This window comes from Carcharodon carcharias, chromosome 20, assembly GCF_017639515.1.
Source record: "Carcharodon carcharias isolate sCarCar2 chromosome 20, sCarCar2.pri, whole genome shotgun sequence".
Lineage (NCBI taxonomy): Eukaryota > Metazoa > Chordata > Chondrichthyes > Lamniformes > Lamnidae > Carcharodon > Carcharodon carcharias.
Window position 1 is genome coordinate 31,505,068 of NC_054486.1, and position 26,312 is coordinate 31,531,379.

General features: G+C 40.4%; 1 protein-coding gene and 1 pseudogene across 2 annotated transcripts in view; both read left to right on the top strand.

The window, feature by feature from the left end:
- Positions 1 to 26,312, top strand: part of vps39 (VPS39 subunit of HOPS complex) — a 124,089-nt gene that overhangs the window by 13,128 nt on the left and 84,649 nt on the right. Inside the window, exons 3-6 of one of the 2 annotated variants that reach the window (XM_041214106.1) lie at positions 1,064 to 1,128; positions 3,451 to 3,493; positions 18,059 to 18,153; positions 19,950 to 20,048. In XM_041214106.1, the coding sequence (XP_041070040.1) occupies positions 1,064 to 1,128; positions 3,451 to 3,493; positions 18,059 to 18,153; positions 19,950 to 20,048 (302 nt within the window). Of the gene's footprint in view, positions 1 to 1,063; positions 1,129 to 3,450; positions 3,494 to 18,058; positions 18,154 to 19,949; positions 20,049 to 26,312 lie in introns of those variants that run through there. The other variant, XM_041214107.1, reaches the window with a different exon arrangement.
- Positions 3,702 to 3,802, top strand: LOC121292864 (annotated as a pseudogene).

Genomic DNA, 26,312 nt, shown 5'->3' on the forward strand with positions numbered 1-26,312 from the left:
CCTAGTATATGTAACTCTTTCAAGTACAAACACATTTCCATCTGTTTCAGATGAAGTTACATTGTTTCATAGTTTGCCATTGTAAGATTTGAACTCTTGATCTTGGGGTTACAAACCCAGTACCATAACCACTTGGCTATTTAGGCCAAGCAAACTTTGTACTAGGTGTAACTCTTTCAAGTACAAACATGTTTCCATCTGTTTCAGATGGAGTTACATTGTTTCATAGTTTGCCATCATGAGATTTGAACTCTTGATCTTGGGGTTACAAACCCGGTACCATAACCACTTGGCTATTTAGGCCAAGTGTTAAGAAGATGTAACTCTTTTGAGTACAAACACGTTTCCATCTGTTTCAGATGAAATTACATTGTTTCATAGTTGGGCATTGTGAGATTTGAACTCTTGATCTTGGGGTTACAAACCCAGTACCATAACCACTCGGCTATTTAGGCCAAGCTCTAAAGTTACTTTGTTTCATAGTTTTGCCATTGTGAGATTTGAACTCTTGATCTTAGGGTTACAAACCCAGTACCATAACCACTTGGCTATTTAGGACAAGCTCCCACTAGAGCTGTACCTTGAGTGCCCTACCATCCATTCTTAATTAGCACATTCGTTTAGATAATATCACCAAAAAAAATCAACACCTGTGTTCTTTTGTTCTTTTGTCTGTGACATCTTTTGATTATCTGCTCCTATCACTGCTTGCTTGTCCCTACAACCACCCCAGCCCCCACAACTTCTCTCCCCCGCCCCCCTCCCTCTCCTCCCCCCCCCACCTTAAAACAGCTTATATTTCACTCCTTTCCTAAGATTCACTCAGTTCTGCTGAAGGGTCATGAGGACTCGAAACGTCAACTCTTTTCTTCTGCGCCGATGCTGCCAGACCTGCTGAGTTTTTCCAGGTAATTCTGTTTTTTTTTTGAATAGATACAGAATTGGGGATAGGTCTCAATAATTTTAGATACAACTAGGAAGCTGAGAAATTATGGTTAGTATTGAAGTATTTGCATGTTTGAAATCTGATTTGTGTAAGTCATTGTTTTCCTTTCTTTAACAGGTAGCAACAGATTTGAAGTCTTACTTGAAAAGTCCAACAAAAACTTTTCAAAGAAAATTCAACAGGTATGTGGAGCATCCCTTGTTTGAGCATTTTCTAAGAGCTGGTGGTGGTACCTGTAGAAGTGGTAAGATGTTGCAGTGATTGAATGTTCTCCATTGCATCAATTAGGCGGGCCCACATTTTCCTCTTCAGTTCTTTGCTTGTCCCTCAGAAAACAGTGCCTGAAAGCGGTGTATTTATCCTCTGGTACCCTCTGGGATTCTTGTCATTGATTTATGAAGGTACCAGATAATTTCAATTAATCAACTTTACATTAAGTGGAGTAGACCACTTCTCTAGAAATCTTAATTAAATGCTGTCTAAACCTGCCTTCTACTTAGGTATTTTCCTCACGAAATTTTGTGATCGTTTTTGTTCTTAATGATTCTGCTTCTTTGCTGCAGCATTATTTCCTTGAAGCTAGAGGCCCTCACTCCTGGTGATTATTCATGTGTGAACCATGGCACCGAATGCCAGTGAACTATTTGACAATGGAGCGGAGGGAATGCACTCCACAGCAAAGACTGAGAGTGTCTTCACTTGGTGTGCACACACTTTTTTCCCAGTTGATAGCAATTATGAGCAGCAATCTTGGTTGATTTCTTTTTCTTTTCCTAGCTCAGAACACAAAGGGCACTTCTAGACCCCTACTCCACCTGAGATCAGCTAAATTAGCACAGACTAATAATTACACCTCAGACCTTCCTGGCCTGTATGGCTCAGCCACTCAGTGGAAAAATCCACTGAGATATAAAGAGAGCCTACTTGTTTTTGTTTTGATAATGCATATGAGTGAAGTGGCCTTATATTCAATTTAATAATTACAAGTGATGAGCACATGCCGATTATGACATGTTGACATGCCAATACACTGCACAGCACCACGATTTAAGTGTGTTCTGTGCTTGAGATTTCTCTTATTGCATGTCCTAAATCTTTCTAAAAGGAGCTGTGTTCTCTCAAGAAAAACCTGCTGACAATCAGAGGATTCAAAGGTGGACACTTGCCTTGTCTCTTTAGCTGAGAAATCATGCATGAGTGACATTGGACGAGAATCACTTATTGAGTTTGTGGCCTGGAGCTTCCAGACAATTCTTAATGCCAATCCGTTAATACTTCAATTTTAAAATTCTTATCTTCATCTTCAAATTCCTCAATGGCCTTGCCCACCCTGTCTAAGAAACCTCCATCAACCCTGCAGCCCTCCAAGAATGTTGTGTTCTTCCAATTCTGACTTCACGTGTATTGGCACATGCCCCACCATTGGCAGCCATTCCTTCAGCCGTTTAGAACTCAAGTTCTCGAATTCCCTCCCTCTTTCTACTTCAAGATGCTTCTTAAGATCAACCTCTTTGACCAAACATTTAGTCACCTGTCCTAATGTCCGTTTCAGTTGATTAGTTGTTGAGTGATTGCTCTTTCTGTAAAGTGCCTTGGGATGTTTTGCTTTGTTAAAGGCATTTAAAAAATGCAAGCTGTTGCTGTTGCCTCCCATGTTTGGAGAAATTTCATTTATCTGCATGTTTTAATACTGGAGCTCCCCACAGGAAAGCAGGAGATTTGATTGTCTTTTTTCCCTGTGATATGACTTTGGAGCTGAAGGCTGTGTAGTTCTTTCATTACTTCTGCAAAATGGGCCCTGTATTGAGATACTGTGGTAGAATTAAGTCCTGTGTCTCAGTAAGTTAGATGATTGAGCTAACGCCCTGAACAGAGCCTCATTTTTCCAGTATGCACAGCTAATTTCACACAAGGCTTGTCTATAATTCTGAACTTGGTTACCTCAATATGAAAATTATATCAATCAGTATAGTTTAGAACATGAAAGGATTACATTTATTTGGGATGCCGTCACAGGCGATGCTGCCATTCTTCTTTTGAAACATTTTCTGCCCTCAATCACTGCCACTGTAATACCAAGATTAATTATCTCAGTAATTACACGCACAATATGTTTCCTTGTCTCATTGTACAGAAGGGCATTGATATTGCATCAGTTGTATGAGGACTTGCTGTTGTCTGCACACCCATTTCTTCTTTTGACATTATATGAAGGGGTTGCTGTTGGGAAGGTGGCTCCTTAATTTACGAGCAGTTTTGCTCCACATTGCTTGTTGACTGCATCAAAATGTCATAAGTTAATCCTTTCAATCCATTTGCTTTGCTACTTTTCTCAATTTCCTCTTTTCATGTTACAATTCACATGTCTATTTGTTCCAATTAAACTAGAATTCTGAATGTCAGTAGCTTAGCACAATCTTATGTTTAAGCATGACTGATACGTGATTTTTAAAATATTGTTCCATCCTGTAATGTATTCTTTTTTTAATTTTCTTGTCTTCCAGCTGTATGTTGTATCCCAGTTTAAAATACTGATCTCCCTCTTGGGTAAGTGAAAGTGAATTGTCAAAGTTTAACTTGTGTGAACACAGCCATAACATTTCTATACCAGTACAGTAATTTTAGAAAATTTAGTTTATTATATTGCAAGTTAATTATACTAAAAAAAATTGAGCGGGTGGTTGGTAATTTTATTACAATTGTATTTAATTGTATGCAGGTGATGGGCATTAACTTGGGATTCACCTGAGCCCCTATGCCTTAAACTAATGAGTAAGGGAAATAACGGTCCGGGGTGACGCTCGGGTCCTCGCCGCCTCGTGCGAGAGGAATTTTTGAGCGGGTAAAGGTTGCCCTGAAGGTGACCTGAAAAAGAAAAAAAAATAGACAAAGGCTAAAACTGTGGTTGTTGGGGTAAGAAATGGATGCTTGTAATGTGTAACTCTAAATAAATGTGAACGTTTATAAAGATGGGCTGCAGTTTGACCCTTAATCAAATGGCTTTCTGGAGTCCCCTCATATTTAATAGTCCATTGCATCATTGCCTGATGGACTTAATCAGGTCTTCTGTTAAATTTGGCCGTTTTGTTGCCAGAACTATTTTGTCAAGATTTTCTTGGCAAAAAAAGAAAGCAGTGATGTCCTTGGTGCTTTGTTTCAAATTGTCAGAGTGGAAAGGTTCATTTAGTCACAAAAATAAACAAATTGTTATACCGTTTGCTTCTTCAGAGTAGGGCTTTATTTCTCTCCCTGCCATTCCCATCTTCCAAAGTTTGTCCTACCCAGAATCATACTCAGCTACAGTTGATGACTGGGAATAAGAATTGAGATAGGCAGAATTTGGAAATAAGACTGCTGTAAAGGAAGTCCAAGGGAAAAGCTCTTGATGGCTTTCGTTGTGATGAAAAGCATAAAAAAAACCTGGAGTATAGTTTGGAGACCTCATGCTTAAGTCAAGCGGGATGACATGGTGAGCTGTGAAAGTGTAGCATATTCATTATTTTATTGTGAAATGGAGATAAATTGTGTTGATTGAGCCAAGTGAATTTGATCATAATTAAGACTCTTTATGTTGACTTTAAGCAGCTTAACTATTTAAACATCTTTTGAACTATCTCGCCCTATATCAACCTGATCTATTTTCACTGATAAAGGACAGTTTGAAACAAAATCCATAAAAGTATGCCACTCAGGCCAGTGATAAGAACAATTGATGCTACCTGAGAATGTACCCATGACAGAGCTGCATTCATAACAGGAATCTTAACAAGGGAAGGAAGGTGAAGCTTGTGCTTCAAGCATTGGATTCATTGCAAAGTACCAGGGTATCCAGAGAGATTAGAATTGTGGTGCATGCATTTGCGTAATTATTTATATGCGCGTACATTTTTAGTTTGATTGGGTTTTTGTGTTGTGCATTCTGGAATAATGCATAGTTGTGCTTAGTAGAGTTCAGAGGCATTAGCTCAAGCAGTTTATGTTGCATTATCTTAAAACTTGACTATTCCATGGAAACGGATGGAATAAGTGATTTTTGCATGTTTCAAAAACAACAAAAACATATATAGTGGCTTTAATGTAATACAATGTTCCAAGGCGCCTCACAGGAACATTGCAAAATATGGCACTGAACCTCATTAGGAGATGTTGGATCAGATGATCAAAAGCTTGGTCAAAGAAGTAGGTTGTAAGGAGTGTTTTAAAGGAGGAAAGTGAGGTGGAATGGCATAGGAAGGGAATTCCAGAGCTTAGGGCCCAGGCAACTGAAGGCACAGCCACCATGGTAGAGCGATTAAAATTGGGGATGCTCAAGAGGCCTCAATTAGTTGGGTGCAGATTATTTATAGGATTGTGTGGTAGAGGAGCTTTCAGAGATGAGGAGGATGAGGCCATGGAGGAATTGAAAATGGGGATGAGAATTTTAAAAACAAGACATTGCTTGATCCAGAGCTAGTGTAGTTCTGTGAACAGAGGGGTGCGAGTTAAGACATGGGCAGCATGTTTTGGATGACCTTCATGTTATGGAGAGTAGAATGTGAGAGACCAGCAAGGAGTGCGATGGAATAGTCAAGTTTTAAGATAACAAAAGCATGAATGAGGGTTTCAGCAGCAGACGAATTGAGACGGATGAAGTTGGGCAATGATAGAGGTGGAAATAGTCAGTGATGCTGCAAATATGTGTTCAGAAGTTAATCTTGGGGTCAAATGTGACACCAAGGTTGTGAGTGGACTGGTTTAGTCTCAGACTGTTCCAGGGAGAGGGATGGAGTCAGTAGCCAAGGAACTCAGTTTGGAGCAGGAAGCAAAAACAATGGATTTAGTCTTACCAATATTTAATTGAAGGAAATTTCTGTTCATCCAGCACTGGATGTCGAATAAGTAGCCTGTGGTTTAGCAACATTGGAGGAGTTGAGAGAGATGATGGTGAGGTTGAACTGGGTGTCGTCAGTGTATACTAACTTTGTGCTTTTGGATGATTTTACCAAGAAGCAACGTGTGGATGAGAAATGGGAGGAGGCCAAAGATAGGTCCTTGGGGTATATCAGAGGTAACGTTGAGGGAGCATGAAGAGAAGACATTGCAAGAGATACTCCAGCTATGATTTAATAATAAGAATGGAACTAGGTGAGAGCAGTCCCACCCAGCTGAGCAACAGTGAAGAGGCTTTGGAGAGGGATAGTGTGATCAACCATGTCAAAGGCTGCAGACAGGTGAGTAAGGCGAAGAAGGAAAATTTATCTTTGTCAATCAGTAAGGATGTTAATTGTGTCTTTGATAAGAGATGTTTTGGTACATAAGAAATAGGAACAGGAGTAGAGCATTCGGCTCTCGAGCCTGCTCCGCCATTCAATAAGATCATGGCTGATCTTACAGTGTTTCAGTTTCCACATTCCCATCTACCTCCGGTAACCTTTGATTCCCTTGCCCAACAAGAATCTATCTACCTTTGCCTTAAAAATATTCAATGACCCCGACTCCATCACCTTTTGAGACAGAGAGTTCCAAAGTCTCACAACCCTCTGAGAGAAAAAATTCTCCTCATCTCTGTCCTAAAAGGGCGACCCCTAATTTTAAATTAGTGCCCCCTAGTTCTTGATTCACCCACAAGAGGAAACATCCTTTTGACATCCACCTTATCAAGGCCTTTCAGGATCTTGTATACTTCAATCAAATCACCCCTCACTCTTCTAAACTCCAGTGGAAACAAGCCCAGTCAGTTCAACCTTTTCTCATAAGACAACCCATTCATTCCAGGCATCAATCTAGTAAACCTCCTCTGAACCGCCTCCAATGCATTTACATCCTTCCTTAAATAAGGAGACCAAAATTGCACACAGTATTCGAGGTGCGGTCTCACCAATGCTGTGTACACCTGAAGCATAACATCCTTACTTTTATGTTCAATCCCTCTTGTAATAAAGGATAGCATTCCATTAGCCTTCTTAATTATTTGCTGTACCTGCACACTAACTTTTTGTGACTCATGTACTAGAACACCTCGATCCCTATACACCAATCAAAATTATGCAGCTGTTCTCCATTTAAGTAATACTCTGCTTTTTTGTTTTTCCTGCCAAAGTGAGCACTTCACATTTTCCCCACATTAAAATCAATTTGCCAGATCTTTGTCCACTCACTCAACCTATCTATATCCATCTGCAGCCTCCTCATGTTCTCTTCGCAACAAACTTCACTCCCCTCATCTAAGTCATTGATGTAAATCGTAAAAAGTTGAGGCCCTGGCACAGACCTCTGTGGGACTCCACTTTCACATCCTGCCAATCTGAAAAAGACCCATTTATGAATAATCTCTGTTTTCTGTCAGCTAGCCAATCTTCTATCCATGCTAGTATATTACCCCCTACACCATGCGCTTTTATTTTCCATAATAACCTTTGATGTGGCACCTTATCAAATGCCGTCTGGAAATCCAAGCATAGTACGTCTACAGGCTCCCCTTTATCCACCACGTATGTTACTCGTTCAAAAAACTCCAATAAATTGGTTATGCATGATTTTCCTTTCATAAAATCATGCTGACTCTTCCCGATTGCTTTGAGCTCTTCTAAGTGCCCAGCTATAATCTCCTTAATGATTGATTCTAACAACTTCCCCACAACAGACGTCAAGGTAACCGACCTATAGTTTCCTCTTTTCTGCCAATCTCCCTTCTTGAATAGAAGGGTTATATTTGCTACTTTCCAGTCTGGTGGAACCTTTCCAGAATCTAACAAATTTTGGAAAATTAACACCGGCGCATCAACTACCTCATTAGCCATCTCTTTTAAGATCCTAGGATGTATTCCATCGGGACCCATTGAATTGCCAACGTGCAGCTCTATCAGTTTGCTCAGTACTGTTTCCCTCGTAATTTCAATTTCACCAAGTTTCTCTCTCTCTTTCACCTCCTGATTTGCAGCTTTGACTGGAATTTTTTTTATCCTCTATAAGTGAACACTGAAGCAAAATTTTTGTTCATTCCTTCTGCCATTTCCTTATTATCTACTACTAACCCCCCACTGTCACTCTCTAGAGGACCAGCACTCACTTTACTTACTTACTCTTTTTCTTTTTAAATACCTGTAGAAACTCTTGCTATCCATTATAACATTTCTTGGCAGCTTCCTCTTGTACTCTAATTTCTTTCTCCTGGTTAACCTTTTAGTCATTCTCTGCCATTCTTTATATTCTGACCAATCATCTGTATTGCCACTCATCTTTGCGGAGTTGTATGCTTTTTCCTTAAGTTTGATGCTTTCTTTAACTTCTTTAATTAACCACAGATAGTGGGTCCTTCCTTTAGAAGTTTTCTTTATAATAGGAATGTACTTATTCTAAATACTCTGAAATATCTCTTTAAATGTCTGCCACTGCTTCTCTATTGGTCTATCCTCTAGCCTAGTTTTCCAGTTCACTTCAGCTAGCTCAGCTTTCATCCCCACATAGTTGCCCTTATTTAAGTTTAACATACTAGTCTTAGACCCGTTTTCCTCCCTTTCAAAATAGATGTAAAATTCAATCATATTATGGTTGCTGCTATCTAGTGGTGCCTTTACTCTGAGGTCATTAATTAATCCTGTCACATTACACAATACCAAGTCTAACCTGCTCTCTGGTTGGTTCCAGAACATGCTGCTCTAAGAAGCTATCTTGAAAGCATTCTAAGAACTCCTCATCCAGGCTACTACTGCCCATCCGATTTTTCCAGTTTATATGTAGATTAAAATCACCCATCATTATTGCTGTCCCTTTAGCACAAGCACACAATATTTTCTCTTGAATACTTTGTCCTATACTGTGGCTACTGTTAGGGGACCTATAGACCATTCCCACTAATTTACTTTTCTCCCCCTTCTATTTCTCATCTCCGCCCAAACAGGTTCTACATCCTGATCTCCTAAACCAAGGTCATCTTTAACTATTGCACCGATGCCTTCTTTGATTAGCAGTGCTACCCCTCCACATTTACCTAGCTTCTTATTCAGTGGCCTGGAAAGATGGGGGTGGATTTGGGAAGTGACAACACGTTCACTGACTTTGGAGAAGAAAGGGAGTTGGAGATGTAGTGGTAAATTACAAGAAGACTGGGTTTTTTTGAGAAAAGGTGATGACTGCAAATGTAAAGGAAATTTAAATGTTTAAAGATTTCTTATAAAGAGAACATATTAAAGGAATAACCTGTGCTTGCTGGGTGCAGTGATAGAACAAGTTATTAGCGAAGATTCAGAGATGGAGTATCTGTTCTGAGCACAATTTATGAAGCAGGTTATTAAGGAGCATGAAAAGATGGAGTATCTGCTCTTGGTAGGATGAAAGAGCAGGTTAATAAAGGACAGTGCAGTGATGGAATATGCATTCTGAGTATGATGATGAAGCACATTCTGTTTGTAGTACTTAAATGCGCAGCCTGAGTGCAGTGCTGAAGCACCTGCATGCACTGAGAACCAATACTTGTTCTATTAGCAAAATAAAAATGGGATTTGTATATACATTAGATATAGTAATGAAGTATTTAAGTGCATTTAATGTAATTATATGCATGCTGGTTAAGAGTTAAATTTAGTTTGATTCTGTTCCACTCAGTTGGCTTAAGTTCCCCTATGAATTAAACACCGCTTTTATCAACTGAGGTATCGCAAGCCTTTTTGAAATATTTGTGCAAAGTTAGGGAGTATCTGATTCTGCTAAAATATTCCAGGATGTTCTGTGCACCAGGCATATGAGACCTCTTGGCTATGGTGTATTTTATATTATTAGTAGCTTGAAGCCGTATTATATGTCATTGATGGAATATTAATTTTCATGTTCCATTCAAGTATCAGGTGCCGTTCCATGTCATGCATATTATAAAAAATTGCATGAAGTCAAGCATGTTGACTTCAAGGTTCTATTTCTGTTGCTTTGTATCCGTAAACATTTTTTTTAAAAAACTGCCCTATGCATTACCCCAATGATTTGTGTGTAGTGTGGTCTGATCTTATTAAATATTCCTTACAAAACTGAATATCCCTAAATGAACAAACTAGAATCACAGAATCATACAACTTAGAAGGAGCCGCTGCCTGGATTCTGGAAAGGTTCCAGTGGATTGGAAAAATGGTATTATAATGCCCTTATTCAAAAAGTGGGAGAGGAGGCAGAAAGTAGGAAACTATAGACCAGTTAGTTTCACGTCTGTCATTGGGAAATTGTTGGAATCCATTATTAAGGCAGTAGTAATGGGGCATTTGGAAAGTCAAAATGCAATCCATCAGAGTCAGCATGGTTTTATGAAGAGTAAATCGCATTTGACTAATTTGCTAGAGTTCTTTGAAGATGTGACAAGCAAAGTGGATAATGGGGATCCTGTAGATGTAATATATCTGGACTTCTAGAAGGCCTTTGATAAGGTGCCGCACAAAAGCTTAAAACACAAGATAAGATCACGCAGAGTTTATATTAATGACTTGGATTCAGGGATAGAAGATACTGTAGCTAAATTTGCAGATGACACCAAAATAGGTGGGAAAGTAAATTGCAATGAAGAAATAAGAAATTTACAAATGGATATGGACAGGTTAGGTGAATGGGCCAAAATTTGGCAGATGGAGTTTAACATGGATAAGTGTGAGGTTATCCATAACAAAACAAAAATACCTGGATAAAATCAGCAGGTCTGGCAGCATCTGCGGAGAGGAACACAGTTAACGTTTCAAGTCCATATGACTCTTCAACAGAATTAAGTAAAAGGTAAAAGTAGAAAAGAGGTGAAATATAAGCTGTTTTAAGGGAGGGGGGGGGCGCAGGGAACAGGTAGAGCTGGATAAAGGGCCAGTGATAGGTGGAGATAACCAAAAGATGTCATAGACAAAAGGACAAAGAGGTGTTGAAGATGGTGATATTATCTAAGGAATGTGATATTTAAGGGTAGAAAGCAGGACAAGCAAGGTACAGATAGCCCTAATGGGGGTGGGGTGAAGGAATCGAAATAGGCTAAAAGGTAGAGATAAAACAATGGATGGAAATACATTTAAAAATAATTGAAATAGGTGGGAAAAGAAAAATCTATAAAATTATTGGAAAAAAGGGGGGGGATTGGAAAGGGGGTGGGGATGGAGGAGAGAGTTCATGATCTAAAATTGTTGAACTCAATATTCAGTCTGGAAGGCTGTAAAGTGCTTAGTCGGAAGATGAGGTGCTGTTCCTCCAGTTTGCGTTGAGCTTCCCTGGAACAATGCAGCAGGCCAAGGACGGACATTTGGGCATGTGAGCAAGGTGGAGTGTTGAAATGGCAAGCAACAGGGAGGTCTGGGTCATGCTTGCGGACAGACCGAAGATGTTCTGCAAAGCGGTCACCCAGTCTGCGTTTTGTCTCTCCAATGTAGAGGAAACCACATTGGGAACAACGAATGCAGTAGACTAAATTGAGGGAAGTGCAAGTGAAATGCTGCTTCACTTGAAAGGAGTGTTTGGGCCCTTGGACGGTGAGGAGAGGGGAAGTAAAGTGGCAAGTGTTGCACCTTCTCTGGTTGCATAGGAAGGGGTGGGAAGGGGTTGAGGTGTAGGGGGTGATGCAGGAGTGGACCAGGGTTTCGCGGAGAGAACATCTTTTGGTTATCTCCACCTATCACTGGCCCTCTATCCAGCTTTACCCTCCTCCCCCCTCTTAAACCAGCTTATATTTCACCTCTTTTCTATTTTTACTTAGTTCTGTTGAAGAGTCATATGGACTCGAAACGTTAACTGTGTACCTCTCCGCAGATGCTGTCAGACCTGCTGTGTTTTTCCAGGTATTTTTGTTTTTGTTTTGGATTTCCAGCATCCGCAGTTTTTTGCTTTTATGTGAGGTTATTCATTTTGGTCAGAAGAATAAAAAGGCGATTTATTATTTATATAGAGAGAAACTTCAGAATGCTTCAGTGCAGAGGGATCTGGGTGTCCTCATGCATGGATCGCTGAAAGCTAGTATGCAGGTACAGCAGATAATAAGGAAGGTAAATGGAATTTTGGCATTTATTGCCAAAGGAATAGAGTATAAAAATAGGGAAGTATTGTTGCAACTGTACAAGGCATTGGTGAGACAGCGCCTGGAGTACTGAGCACAGTTTTGGTCCTCTTACTTGAGAAAGGATGTAGTTGCACTGGAAGTGGTTCAGAGGAGGTTCACTAGTTTGATTCTAGAGATGTGGGGCTTGTCTTATGAGGAGAGATTGAGCAATTTAGGCCTATACTCGCTAGAGTTTAGAAGGATGAGAGGAGATCTAATTGAGGTATATAAGATGCTAACTTGGATAGACAAAGTAGACGAGGAGCGGATGTTTCCCCTTGTGGGGCATTCTAGAACAAGAGGCCATAGTTTTAGGCTAAGGGGTGGTAGATTTAAATCAGAGCTGAGGAGGAATTACATTTCTCAAAAGGTCGTGAATCTGTAGTATTCACTACCTCAGAGTGCAATGGATGCTGGGATGCTGAATATATTTAAGGAGGAGATAGACAGATATTTAATTAGTAATGGGTTGAAATGTTATGGGGAGAGGGCAGGAAATTGGATTTGAAGCTGAAATGAGATCAACCATGACCTTAATGAATGGCGGAGCGGGCTCCAATAGCTAAATTGCCTATTCCTGCTTCTATTTCTTATGTTCTTATTCTTCTCATCATGTTTGTGTTGATTCTTTGAAAGAGCTACCCAGTTAGTCCCACTTTCTCCTTTTCCCATAGTCTAACAAGTGTTTCCTTTTTAAGTAGAGATCCAATTTAGGTAGCAAGTGGCAGCTCATCATAATTCGCTGCGTTAAAAACTTTCCACATCTCCTCTCTGGTTATTTTGCCAACTACCTTTTATTTTTTTCCTCTGGTTACTGATTGCCCTGAGAATGTAAGCAGTTTCTCCTTATTTACTGTATCAAAACTCCTCTAAGTTTGAAACTCTCCTAAACCTTCTTTACTCTTAGGAGAACAATCACAGCTCTTCTCGTCTCTCCATATAACTGAAGTCTCTTATCCCTGGTATTATTCTAGTGATTCTCCTCTGCTTTCTGCCCAAGGGCTTGACACCCTTTCTAACATATGGTGCCCAAAATTGGGCAAAAACCCCATCTGAGGTCTAACCAGCAATTTATAAAGGTTTAGCATATAATTTCCTTCCTTTATCAACTTATCTTGCCACCTACCAAGTTTTGTATTTGTAAATTCCAAGATCTCTCTGTTCCTGCAACCCATTTAGTTTATATTATGTCTCCTCATTCTTATCAAAGTGAATCACTTTACAATTATTTGCAATAAATTGCACCTGCCATGTGCTTTACATTTTGCTGGCCTGTCTGTCCTTGTGAAGTCTACTTTCCTTCTCACTTGTTAGTATATTTTTGAATTCCATGTCATCTGCAGATTGTGAAATTATGCTCTGCACAGGTATAAAGTTTCAAGCGCATTCTAATAGCACTTTTTCTCTTCCGACAGGATTTGTAAATTAGGGATGTTCCTCAAATAGTGCTGCCCCCATTTTCATTTTATAGTATTACTGAGCAAACTCAAAGTGCCACTTCGTCGCTTCCCACTCCCAACACCCCTCCTCCGCTCATCGTCTCTTCTGCTCAACCTGTCCTTCTCCCAGCCCTCTTGCTCACTACCTCTCCTGCTGGCTCCCGCTTCCCACCCCACTCCGTCCTTCCTACTCGCAGCTCCTCTCGCTCACTTCCACGCTTTTGTTGCCCCTCTCCTTGGCCCTTGCTCACAGCAATGGTTCACGAGAGAGAGCCGGAAAGGGAAATAGCAAAAGGGAGGGTCAGTAGAGGGAAGTGGCGTATGGAAGAGGTGGCGAGCGAGAGGGCTCGCAGAGGGAAATGGCAAAAGAGAGGGTTTGGGGGGGAAATGGTGAGTAGAGAGGTGGCAAACAGGAGGGTCGGTTAGTGGGAGGGTCAGGGGAGGGAAGCGAAGTGACCAACAGGAGAGGTGACATGCGGGAGGGGGCGAGGAAGGGAAGCAGCAAGCAGGAGGGTCAGTGTGTGGAAGAGTCAGGAAGGGAAGCAGCAAGCAGGAGGGTCAGTGTGTGGAAGAGTCAGGAAGGGAAGCAGCAAGCGGGAGAGTTGAAAAGGGAGGCAGCGAGCAGGAGGTAGGAATCAGCAAGTAGGAGGTAAGAAGAAAGAATTAGTAAGTTATTAAGAGTTCTTAAGTTGTTAAGAATTAGTAAGTTAAGAGTTAGAGGATTTTTGGGCATTTAGGTTCAAGACAGCCAATAGGTTTTCAATGTAAAACATTACTAGTCAGGAAAGTTAGCCACCCTTATTACAAATAATATAAACACAGAAAACGATGGAAAACTCAGCAGGTCTGGCAGCATCTGTGGAGAGAGAAACAGAGTTAATGTTTCAAGTTCGTATGACTCTCCTTCAGAGCTAAAGAGAAATAGAAATGTGATGGATTTTGTAATGTTTAAGAGGGGGTGGAGCAGGTGGAACAAGATGGAAGGTCAGGGATAGGTGACAGCTAAGGAGAGATGTCATGGACACAAGACCAAGTGAGTGTTAATGGTATTAGTAAAGAGTAAAGGAGATGCTGATAGTGGCATAAATGTAAGATAGCAGAAGGTGTTAATAGCAGTACAAGGGTCAGCACTCTGTGAAAGCAAAACATAAAAGCAAGTGACAGATGGCTGTGTGTGGGGGGGGGGGGTGGTTTGGGGATAAAGGATAAGAAAAATGAATAAATAAAAGAATAAAATATATTTTTTTAAAAATTGGATTAAAAGGGGGTCAAGATGGAGAAGAGAGTTCATGGCCTGAAATTGTTGAACTCATTGTTAAGTCTGGAAGTCTGTAAGGTGCCTAATTGGAAGATGAGGTGCTGTTCCTCCAGTTTGAATTGGGCTTCACTGGAACATTGCAGCAGGCCAAGGATAGACGTTTGGGCATGAGAGCAGGATAGTGTGTTAAAATGGCAAGCAACAGGAAGGTCTGGATCATGCTTGTGGTCTAAGCGAAGGTGTCCCACAAAGCGGTCACCCAGTATGCGCTAAGTCTCCCCAGTGTAGAGGAGACTGCAATAGGAGGAGTGAATACAGTAGACTAAATTGAAGGAGGTGCAAGGGAAGCGCTGCTTCACTTGAAAGGAGTGCTTGGGGCCTTGCATGGTTAGGAGGAAGGAGGTAAAGGGACAGTTGTTGCAGCTTCTGCGATTGCATGGGAAGGTGCCGGGGGAAGAGGATGAGGAGTTGGGGATGATGGAGGAGTGGACCAGGTTGTCACAGAGGGAATGGTCCCTATGGAATCTCCCTCTCACCCCTCCCTGTCAGCATTTCATCTTGTTCCACCTTCTCTTAAACATTATAAAATCCATCACATTTCTAGTACTTTTTTGCTCTGAAGAAGAGTCATACGGACTTGAAACTCTATTTCTCTCTCCACAGATGCTGCCAGACCTGCTGAGTTTTTCCAGCATTTTCTGTGGGTTTTTTTCTGGATTTTGCTTTTATCACCTTATTACGTGTTTTCTTATAGGAAAATGAGTTTTGTTTAGCACATTTTTGTTTTGATGAACACCTTAGGAGTGCTAAATGAGGGATAGCTATATACCCAAGTTTGGGTAATTAATATATATCAAAATGTCAACAACCAAACATTTTGAATTAAAATCCCAAATTTCAATTACATTTTAATGTCCATACTAAGTTCGCCAGTTTAGTGTACTACAATGTATGAAGTTACCTTCTGTAACGTATAATGAAGTAGACAAGCATCACTTCCAGCCAAATCAAACGGTCCATATGATTTTTTTAAAGAATGCTAAACATAACTTATTTCCATTAATGCATTCAGCTGTTTCTTAGACAGGTCTAGTGTTGGGCCTCAGATGCTTGTTCTTGGCAATGTACTCCAGCTTTGACATGTTATTCTTTGCCCTTGTGTTTTTTGTAAGGAATTATGGTGACATACCTGTGACAGCACTATCCTTGGTTCACCAGGGTGCTATGAAAGAAGTGTTTAAACTTATGAAAGGATGAGCCTGATAGGTAAAAGCAGACTGTTCCCAGTAGTTAAAATGAGTCACAAATAAGGGACCATAAATAGAAATTAAACATACTGGATACCGAAGACACAGAGTGGTGTTTGGCTGTACGATTCATTCCTGGGGTTAGTGGTTGAGGTAACACTTAAGGTTGGATAGGACAGTGAAGGACGGGGCTTGGGAATAGGTTGGGCAAATGTAATTAGGGCTCCTGAGGAGGGTAAACAACAGTAGGGACTGTTTGAGCCAAAAGGCCTGTATCTGTGTTGTAGCTTGTGTATTCCTCTGTGTATGGCTTTAATCTATTAAGCATTGTTTATTCTTCAATAAGGTCCTCTCTGGTCTGCTTTCATGACTAAAGAGTCCTATCATATCCACCCTCTTACTTCATCCTTTAATATTGGGAAGCAGCCCCATTACTCTCTGGCACAATCTGTGTGTTAAATGGCAATACCCCAACTTGAAGAACATGAAATCTTAGGTATCGTAATATTAGAAATAATGAAACCCTTAAACTTGCATGTTATTGAAAATAATAAGCCCTGGACTTTAATAGAAAGCAACCTTGTTTTTTTTTAATTTTGCACTGATTTAAATTGGTCCTTGCATACATGTTTCCAGTTTTGTCAAAACTATTGTCCATGTTGAAATGCTGAATTTTCTGCTTCATTCGTTGCATTTTACTTTAAGTTTATATCCTCAGGAGGGTTTTTCCTCTTCTTTTCTGGAAACATTGACTGCTAATGGGGTGTGATAGAATTTCATGGGCATTGGCCAGCCTCAAAAATTAGAGGCGTAGGCAAGGTATTTGATGATTGAGATTTGTTGCACATAACACCTGACCCCAATCCTGTCCCCCACCAAGTGTCCACACATGCACATTTCCAACCAAGTCATTAGATTGTGATCAGAAGTAGGAACTCTTGACTTATTTTGCCCTTTCTACACTAGGTGAAATTAATTGTAGCCCTATAATTGCTATTCCAGATAGCACAAACTGAAAAATGAGTGTGAAGCACACTGCTTTTACCAGCGAATCCATGTAATGTCTTCTCTGTCCCCTTAACTATGACTATGTTGTTACATGTTTCAAACTTTTTTTATGTAACAAAAATAATCACTATTCTGTACAGCATCCACTTTTTTCCATGCACAAATATTTAACAGGCTTGATTTCATTATCTCTGACTTCCAGTGATCATGTGACAATGATTGCGGAATTGCTGCAAACAGACCACATCGTGAGTAATTTAAATATGGTGGCCGGAAATGTGCCCGTCTGTGCTTTTCGGCTTAAAACAAAAAGTTAGTGCCCATCTATGGCCAGTAATTTCCCCTTTCCCCTCCACAAAATCTAGGATAAGAGGAGCTTACTAAAAGTTTTAAAAGCAGTCCTTATTGTAAATTGTAAGTGTGCTCATATGTATATGCTAAAACACAGCTATATTGAATCATGCATGTGGTTTTGTTGAGCATTTCATGAATTAATAGTTCTGACCTATTTGCAAATGAATGTGCTTCACAGGATGGATATAATATAATTTTCTTGTCAATAAGAATTTTTTAAATTGGGATTTAATTTTATTTCTGTGGGAGGCTATTACAGTATTTTCCAGCATACATGAAATGAAACATTGTACAACAATTTTAGCATTGAGAAGCTAATATAAAGCAGCAAAGTCATAGTGGAGGACATCAGGAAGTAGAGATTTTATAATACTAGATATTGTTTTAATTGTTCTCTTGTCGGAGGAGGGAAGGTTGAGTTGGTGAAGATTTTTGAGTAAGAGATGGTGTCGTAATTTTGATATGCATGCACTTGTGCAGGTTTAATAACCTGTAGGATTTTGGTCTATATAATTGTGTGTGTTGGTTCTGTTCTGCGTTTGTTTTAAGCTATGAAAAACATCCAATAGTTATAAGTTTTTGATCATTGAAACAGGAGGTAGCATTTTGAGCATTAACACTAGGTAAAATATTTTGATGATCATATGAAATTAATACTCATTGGCTAAAATGAGGTCTTCCTACAAAATATAGACAGCAGGCTAGTACCACTGCTGACACTGGTATGTGAGTGGAGAAAGGTGGTTTTTAATTATGTTCAAATATTTTCTCTCCCTACAGAAAGTAATATTTATGTTCATGACTTACTCACATTCCAACAAATTACAATGGTTACAAAGGCCAAAGGTGCCAGTCTGTTCTCATGTGACTTGAAGGTAAGCGGCAAGGTGTGCAAAACTGCAGTATTGCTTATGCTTTGCAGGCGCACAGGAAAGCTCGTAAAAAAAAATCCAAAGATAATGTTGAAGCCGGCACAACTTGCATTTTTCCTGTTAGGCGTCAACAATAATTTGAAGAGAGAGGGGATATGAGAATTCATATTTCACTGCTGCTAATGGTCTTATATTTACTCCCATAAGCAATTGAACATATTTTTTGAAAAAAGGAAACTTCATTAAGCCCTTTATTTCGTATTTCTCCCATGCAGCTCCTCCTCCTATTTTTAATTTTGGTTCCTTGCCTTTTTGCCTCCCCTGGATATTTATCCTTTGCTTTCTCAAGGAAGGAAAGAAAAATTGCTTCAATGTTGAGGTAGGTGAGATTGTGAATCTGGTTTATAGGGAATCCAGTAAGCTGTACTGCTGCTTCTGCTTTCTTAATATGTCATCTCTTACCTTGATAACCTTTTAAAAGCTAAGAGCTATATCCTTCATCTACAAAACTGATGGGCAGATTTCTAGTTTTTTGTCTCTTTCATGGGATGTGAGCATTGATGGCAAGCCCAGCATTCATTGCTCATTTCTAATTGCACTTGAGCTGCTACTGGAATGCTGTTCTGCACTCCTCCATTGCTGTTTTGGGGTTCAGTACTGTTTTGAGGCTCAGTATATAAATGCACGTGGAATTTCATAAATGACAATATTCTAAGGACAGAAGTTAGAAGGATTTTAATCTTAGTGGTTAGATCTTAACTGCCTGGCCCCTTCTCTTCTAGAGGCATTGACTTCTAGGTAGGTTATGTTTCTGTGGTTACCAGTCACTTGGCAATTAAACCAATAAGCTGTTTTTGCATGAGCCGAGAAGCTGCCAAATGAATCATCCATGGCAGGCAACATCTCTGAGCCTGCTCTTGTACTTACCTGATGCATTCATGAATACATATGAAATAGAAGCAGAAGTAGACTATTCGGCCCCTCAAGCTGCTCCGCCATTCAGTAAGATCATGGCTGATCTGTTTGTGTTTCAAATTCCACATTCCCACTTACCCCCAATAACCTTAGATTCTTGTTAGGCAAGGCAATCAATCTACCTCTACCTTAAAAATATTCAGTGTCCCTGCCTCTACCACCTTCGGAGGCAGAGAGTTCCAAAGTCGCACAACTCTGAGAGAGAAAATTTCCCCTCATCTCTATCCTAAAAGATCAACACCTAATTTTAAAACAGTGCCCCCTAGTTCTGGACTCACCCATCCTTTCCATGTACACCTTGTCAATATCGTTCAGGATCTTATATACTTCAATTAAGTCTCCCCTGGTGTGTGCGTGTGTGCATAGCCAAAGTAGGAGTCATTGCCCATTTTCACCTTTGCTAATTCAGGCACAGAGGCAAATCAGATCACTCCTGCTACCATCATGCCTGAGATCAGCAAATCCCAGTACAAACCTGCTTCTTTTGACTGATTTATGTGGCTCAGCCAGTTGTTGTCTTAACAGCCATTGGAGGAACTAAAGTTTGATCTTTGGGTTTGAAAATTAACTTGCTATCTTGCTACTGACTGCAGGTAAGGAAGATCTGACTACAGTGGTCGTTATTAGTCACTTTTGCAATAGTGATAAGTAAATTTGGTATGGATTCAGCATAAATAGAGGTTCGGCTTATGAACTGGATTTTTCCCTCCTTGATTTATGTTACTTGGTACACCAAGATATTAATATTACATATTAGCAAGTGTTTCATCCAGAGTAGGAAAGCTTCTTTGGATCAGTTGGTAATGTGTATTCTGTGTTTTCAGCGATCTGACGGCGATGAGCTGATTCTCAATATGTGTGTAGCTGTGAAGAAGAAACTTCAGCTCTACTACTGGCAGGACAGGGAGTTTCATGAAACACAGGTGAGGCTTCGTAAATTGAGGAAAGCTCCAGGAAAATAGCCTAAAAAATAGATAGTGCATATATGAAAATTGTGGGCTCCTGATTGATAAATAGAAGTGCTGTAATGTTTTAAGTACAAAATTAGTCTTTTGTTCCATCTTCAAATTCTTCTCTACTCTGTAAAGCGGCCAGTCTTTGTGTGTTTTGTGATTTCATTAATGTTGTTGAGTTGGATTAAACACATGATGTGCTACCCTTCACTAGATTTTTGTGATGCTGAATGAGAGAATAATATTGTCCATGATACCAGGGATAATACCCCTTCACTTCTTCAAACAGTGCCAAGGGATCTTTTACATCCTGCTACGATCCTTGGTCAGACCCTGGGTTGTGGGGGAGATCCAGTTAGGCACCAGTAACATTTTAATTGAAGTAGACCATGTTTGAGATTCAAGATGCTTATTAAGTGAATAAAACCACAAGATTCCATGGGCTTGGAATAAACAAAAATAAACTATTATACAAGTTGTGAAAGAGAAAACAATTTACATTATCTATCTTATACTCTAATATTCAGGGTAAGTATGAGGTACATGTGAATTAACAGGCAAATTGTGGTCGAACACACCACACTACACAATAAATGACAAATGCGCCCAAAAATGGATTCCATGGGATTTCTCAATAACCCACCCAGACTGTGAGCCAACCAATCTCACTAAAACTTCGTCTTTCTCACGAGGGTTTCCAATCTCCACGTTCAAAGATCTCACCTTGGAATTCTCTTCAACAGTTGCTCCAACTCAGGCAACTTCAATGACGGCCCATCTTGGAGGGTTTCAATCTCGTCTTCCAAGATTCTGTTCCAGGGATTTCCGAGCACATTCAAGCATCAACTTAGAAGCACAATCTCAGATATTTGGCCATGCCAAGCAGAACGTCACACCATCCCTTCAGCTGCTTTATTGGATCTTCAGCATTTCCTCTGAGCCCTCTTCAACTACCAGGGCTTCACTTAAAGCCTGCTTCCTGCAGCCCTTTCTTTAACTTGAAGCCTGTAAATCTGCTCCTTTCTTTTTACTTAATTGGGACCTGTTTCTGTGCCTTTTGTCTTTGTTCCTTACCTTGGACACTTACTGGTAGACTCACTCAAACTGACTGTTCACTGACCCTTCAACTGATCTGGTGACCCATCAAAACAATCAAGAGGGCTCCACCCTTGTTATTGGCAGGGACAATTGTAACAAGCAATGGAACATCCTGTCCCTTAAATGTTACTATCTCCACAGACTACAAGCTTACATAGCACGCAGACACAGAATGAATGGATTTTATAACATTTCCCATGAGAAGGCAGTTCGGGCCGTGGTGTACCTTCTCATCTGAAAGATAACACCTCCAACGCAGCAGTTGCCCCTTAGTGCTGCATTGGAGTGCGACTTGAACCTGAAACCTTGTGACTTGGAGACAAAATACTATCAGCCAAGCAACGGCTGACATATTTAGATATGCCTCTATAACATGGTCTGCATTTTGAGTGATCTGAGAACAATGTGAATAGAGTGCTAAGTTGGGAATTTGGAGCAAATCGGAATTCAGTGCAGAGAGTGAAGGAGGTGCTGCTTTTTGTTCTTGTTTTACCTCCAGTAGCTGGTGAATGTTCTTTTGTCCCCACCCTCAGAGACGGTAACTTGCTTTAATTACTTCAGCTAATTAAATTAGTAACTAACTGACGAAATAAGGTTAGACAGATGTGGCAGGGGTGATGGTATGCCATGGCTCAACATTTTGAGAATCTGTGGTATGAATTGCTTTCCTGGACAACCATATCTGCAGTGAGTGTCTGCAACTTGAGCAATTTCAACTTGCAATTGGTGAGCTGGAATCTTGAGTTGCAGACATTGTGGGACATCAGGCTGGAGGAGAGTTACTTGGATACTTTATTGTAGGAGGCAGTCATACTCCTTAGGTTAACTAGAACTTTATAATTTGTTAATGGCGAGGGAAAGGAGGGTGTGACTATGAGTCAGACAGGTATGGGATCCGGCATGCAGTGATGTAATGGTCTCAGCCCTTGACTCTGCTCAACGAATATGAGGTTCTTGCTACCTTTGTGGATAAAAACAAGGACTGCAGGATGGATGAACAAAAATTACCATGGTGCAAGGTGCCATTCATGTAGAGGGATAGATACTGTATTCTGCAGCCATGACTGGGAGCTTCGAAGGTTGTGCTGCTTGCCCAGTGCCAGTGTTGAGGACACCTCTTGCGACTGGAGACAAACCTGGAGTCGGAAGGAGAGATCCAGTTGCCATGGTCCACATAGGAGCCAATGACATCGGTAGGACAAGGAATGATCATTTACTGAGAGACTTTGAGGAGTTCGGATCCAAATCAAACACAGCATCTCAAATGTAATGATCTGTAGGTTGTTATCTGAGCCACATGCCATTTGGCATAGGGTCAAGAAGATTGTAAAATTAAACATGTAGCTCAGAGTGGTACAGGAAGAAGAAACTTCGATTCACAGGGCACAGTTGCCATTACTCAGGAAAGAGGGAGCTAATTCTTTGAGATTGACTTCACTTAAACTGGGTTGGGATTAGTATCCTGGCAAATCATATAACTAAGGCTGTGGATTGGGCTTTAAACTAATTGGGGTGGAGAGTTCTGGTGAAGAGAGATTTAGAAATCTAAGAAGAAAAGTTGAGACAATAGAACAGTGTGGTAATGTGAGTAAAGATGAGGAGAGTGGGACAGGAAGGTATAGTGAGTTTAATGGTAATAATGCATCAATGAATGAAGTCCATGCAGGGAATAGTAGTAAAGAAATAAAATTAACAACTCTTTCCCTGAATGTGCGAAGTATCTGCTATAAGATAGGTGAGTTAGTAGCACAAATAGAGAAAAATGGGTTAGATTTAATTGCCATTACAGAGACATGGTTACAAGAAGACCAAGGTTGAGACATAAATATTCCAGGGTACATAAGTTCAAAAAGAGACAGAATGGAAAAGGAGGAAGGGTAACCCTGATAGTAAATGATAACTTAAGGACATTAGTGAGAAAGTCAGCTTTGGCTTGAAGACCAGGAAGTAGAATCAGTATAGGTGGAGATTAGTAATAGCAAGAGTCAGAAAACACTGGTGGTGAGTTTATAGGCTCCCCCTAACAGTAGTCATACTATTGGGCAGAGCATTAAACAAGAAATTATTGGAGCTTGTAACAAAGGCCATGTAATAATTGTGGGGGATTTTAATCTCGTATAGACTGGACATATCAAATTGACAGAAGTGCTCTGTAAGATGAGTTTGTAGAAAGTTTTTGTGGCAGTTTCCTGGAGAATTACATTGTAGAACTAACTAGGGATAGGGCTATTTTAGATTTAGTATTGTGCAATGATGAAGGGTTAATTAATGACATAGTAAAAGAACTGCTGGGAAATAGAATCATACTTAATATAGAATTCAGTTATATTTTCAAAGTGACATATAGAACTGCAGTAACATTTTAAAGTACAAAATCAGTCTTTTGTTCCTTCTTCGAATACTTTTCTATCCTCTAAGTTGCCAGCCTTTGAGTGCTTTATGATTTCTTTCATGTTGTTGATTTGGATGAAATAGGTGAATGCAGACACTTGAACCAGACAATCTGCTTTTGTGGTGTTCAATGAGTGAAAATTAATGTCCAGGACACCAGGGATAACTCCCATGCTCTTCTTCAAAACAATGGCATGGGATGTTTTACAAACATTCGAATAGGCAGATCGGGCCTTGATTTCATGTCTCATCTAAAAGATGACACCTCCAATACTGCAGTAGTCCCTCATTACTGCACTTGGAGGGCCAGCCTTAATTTTTGTGATCAAGCCCTGGAGTGGGACTTAAACCCAAAACCTTGTGACTCAGAGGCCAAAGTGCTATCAGCTGAGTTACGGCTGACTTTTTTTGCAAAGTCTAATCAGAAACAAGAATCTTAAACTTGAAACAAAGCCAATTAAATAGGTAAGAGGGGAGTACTGGCTAAGGTTTATTGCATCAACAGACTAAAATCTATGGCAATAAGTAAACATTAAAAAAAAGCAAAAGGTTAAACAAATGTGCGTTCCATTGAAATAAAAATTCAGGAAGAAAGATCTATCCATGGCTTATTAAGGAGGTTAAGAATAGTGTCAACATAGAAGATGAGGCTTATAATGTAGTAAGACTGAGGATTGAGAATGTTTTAAAAACCAGCAAAGGACCATCAAAAAGTTGAGAAGGGAAAAAATAGAATATGGAAGTAAATTAGCCAGGAATAAAAAAAACAGACTCTAAGAACTTTTACAGATATATAAAAAAAGGAGAGTAGGTAAAATAAACTTTGGTCTTTTGGAGGCAGAGACAGGAAAAATCATGGGGAAAATAATTTGTCTCTGTCTTCACAGTAGAAGATATAAGTTACAAATCAGAGATAGAGGGTAACCTAAGGGCTAATATGAGTGAGGAAGGTAAGGTAAAAGCAAAAAACTGCGGATGCTAGAAATCCAAAACAAAAACAAAAATACCTGGAAAAACTCAGCAGGTCTGGCAGCATCTGCGGATAGGAGCACAGTTAACATTTCGAGTCCGAATGACCCTTCAACAGAACTACGTAAAAATAGAAGAGAGGTGAAATATAAGTTGGATTAAGGTGGGGGTGGCGGGGGACAAGAAGAGCTGGATAGAGGGCCAGTGATAGGTGGAGATAACCAAAAGATGTCACTGATAAAAGGACAAAGAGGTGTTGAAGGTGGTGATATTATCTAAAGGAATGTGCTAATTAAGCGTAGAAAGCAAGGGGGGATGAAGAGCTGGCGGCATTCTGCAGGGATTGTTCTCTCCGGGACACCCTGGTCCACTCCTCCATCACCCCCTACACCTCAACTCCCTCCCACGGCACCTTCCCATGCAACCGCAGAAGGTGCAACACCTGCCTCTTTACTTCCCCTCTCCTCACCATCCAAGGGCCCAAACATTCCTTTCAAGTGAAGCAGCATTTCACTTGCCCTTCCCTCAACTTAGTCTACTGCATTCATTGCTCCCAATGTGGTTTCCTCTGCATTGGAGAGACCAAACGCAGACTTGGTGACTGCTTTGCAGAACACCTTCGGTCTGTCCGCAAGTATTACCCAGACCTCCCCGTCGCTTGCCATTTCAACTCTCCATCCTGCTCTCATGCCCACATATCCGTCCTTGGCTTGCTGCATTGTTCCAGTGAAGCTCAACGTAAACTGGAAGAACAGCACCTCATCTTCCGACTAGGCACTTTACAGCCTTCCGGACTGAATATTAAGTTCAACAATTTTAGATCATGAACTCCTCCATCCCCAACCCCTTTACGATTTTCCCCCTCCTTTTTGTTTTTTCCAATAATTTATATAGATTTTTCTTTTCCCACCTACTTCCATTATTTTTAGGTGTATTTCCATCCATTCTTTTATTTCTACCTTTTAGCCTACTTCGATCCCTTCCCCCCCACCCCACCCCCATTAGGGCTATCTGTACCTTGCTTGTCCTGCTTTCTACCCTTAATTAGCACATTCCTTTAGATAATATCACCACCTTCAACACCTCTTTGTCCTTTTGCCTGTGACATCTTTTGGTTATCTCCACCTGTCACTGGCCCTCTATCCAGCTCTTCTTGTCCCACCCTCCCCTTAAACCCGCTTATATTTCACCTCTCTTCTATTTTTACTTAGTTCTGTTGAAGGGTCATTTGGACTCGAAATGTTAACTGTGCTCCAATCCTCAGATGCTGCCAGACCTGCTGAGTTTTTCCGACGAAATTAAGGCAATTGGTATCAGCAGAGAAAAAGTATAGTAGAAGCTTAAGGGACTAAAACCTGGCAAATTTCCAGGACCTGATGGCCTACATCCTAGGGTTCGGAAAGAGTTAACTGCAGAGATGCTCGATGTGCTGGTTATGCGTTTCCAAAATTCCCTAGATTCTAGAACTGTCTCAGCTGATTGGAAGTAAGCAAATGTAGCACTGCTGTTCAAGAAAGGAGGGAAGGGGAAAACAGGAACCACAGGCCTGTTAACCTGGCATCGGTCGTCAAGAAAGTACTACAATCTGTTAGGAGGGAAGTCTTAACAATGCACTCAGAATATCATAGTGTGATCAGGCAAAGTCAGCATGGTTTTACGAAAGGGAAGTCGTATTGACAAATTTATTAGAGTTTTTTGAGGATGTAACTGGTAGGGTAGATAAAAGGGAGCCAGTAGACGTGTAATACTTGGGTCTCCAAAAGGCATTTGATAAGG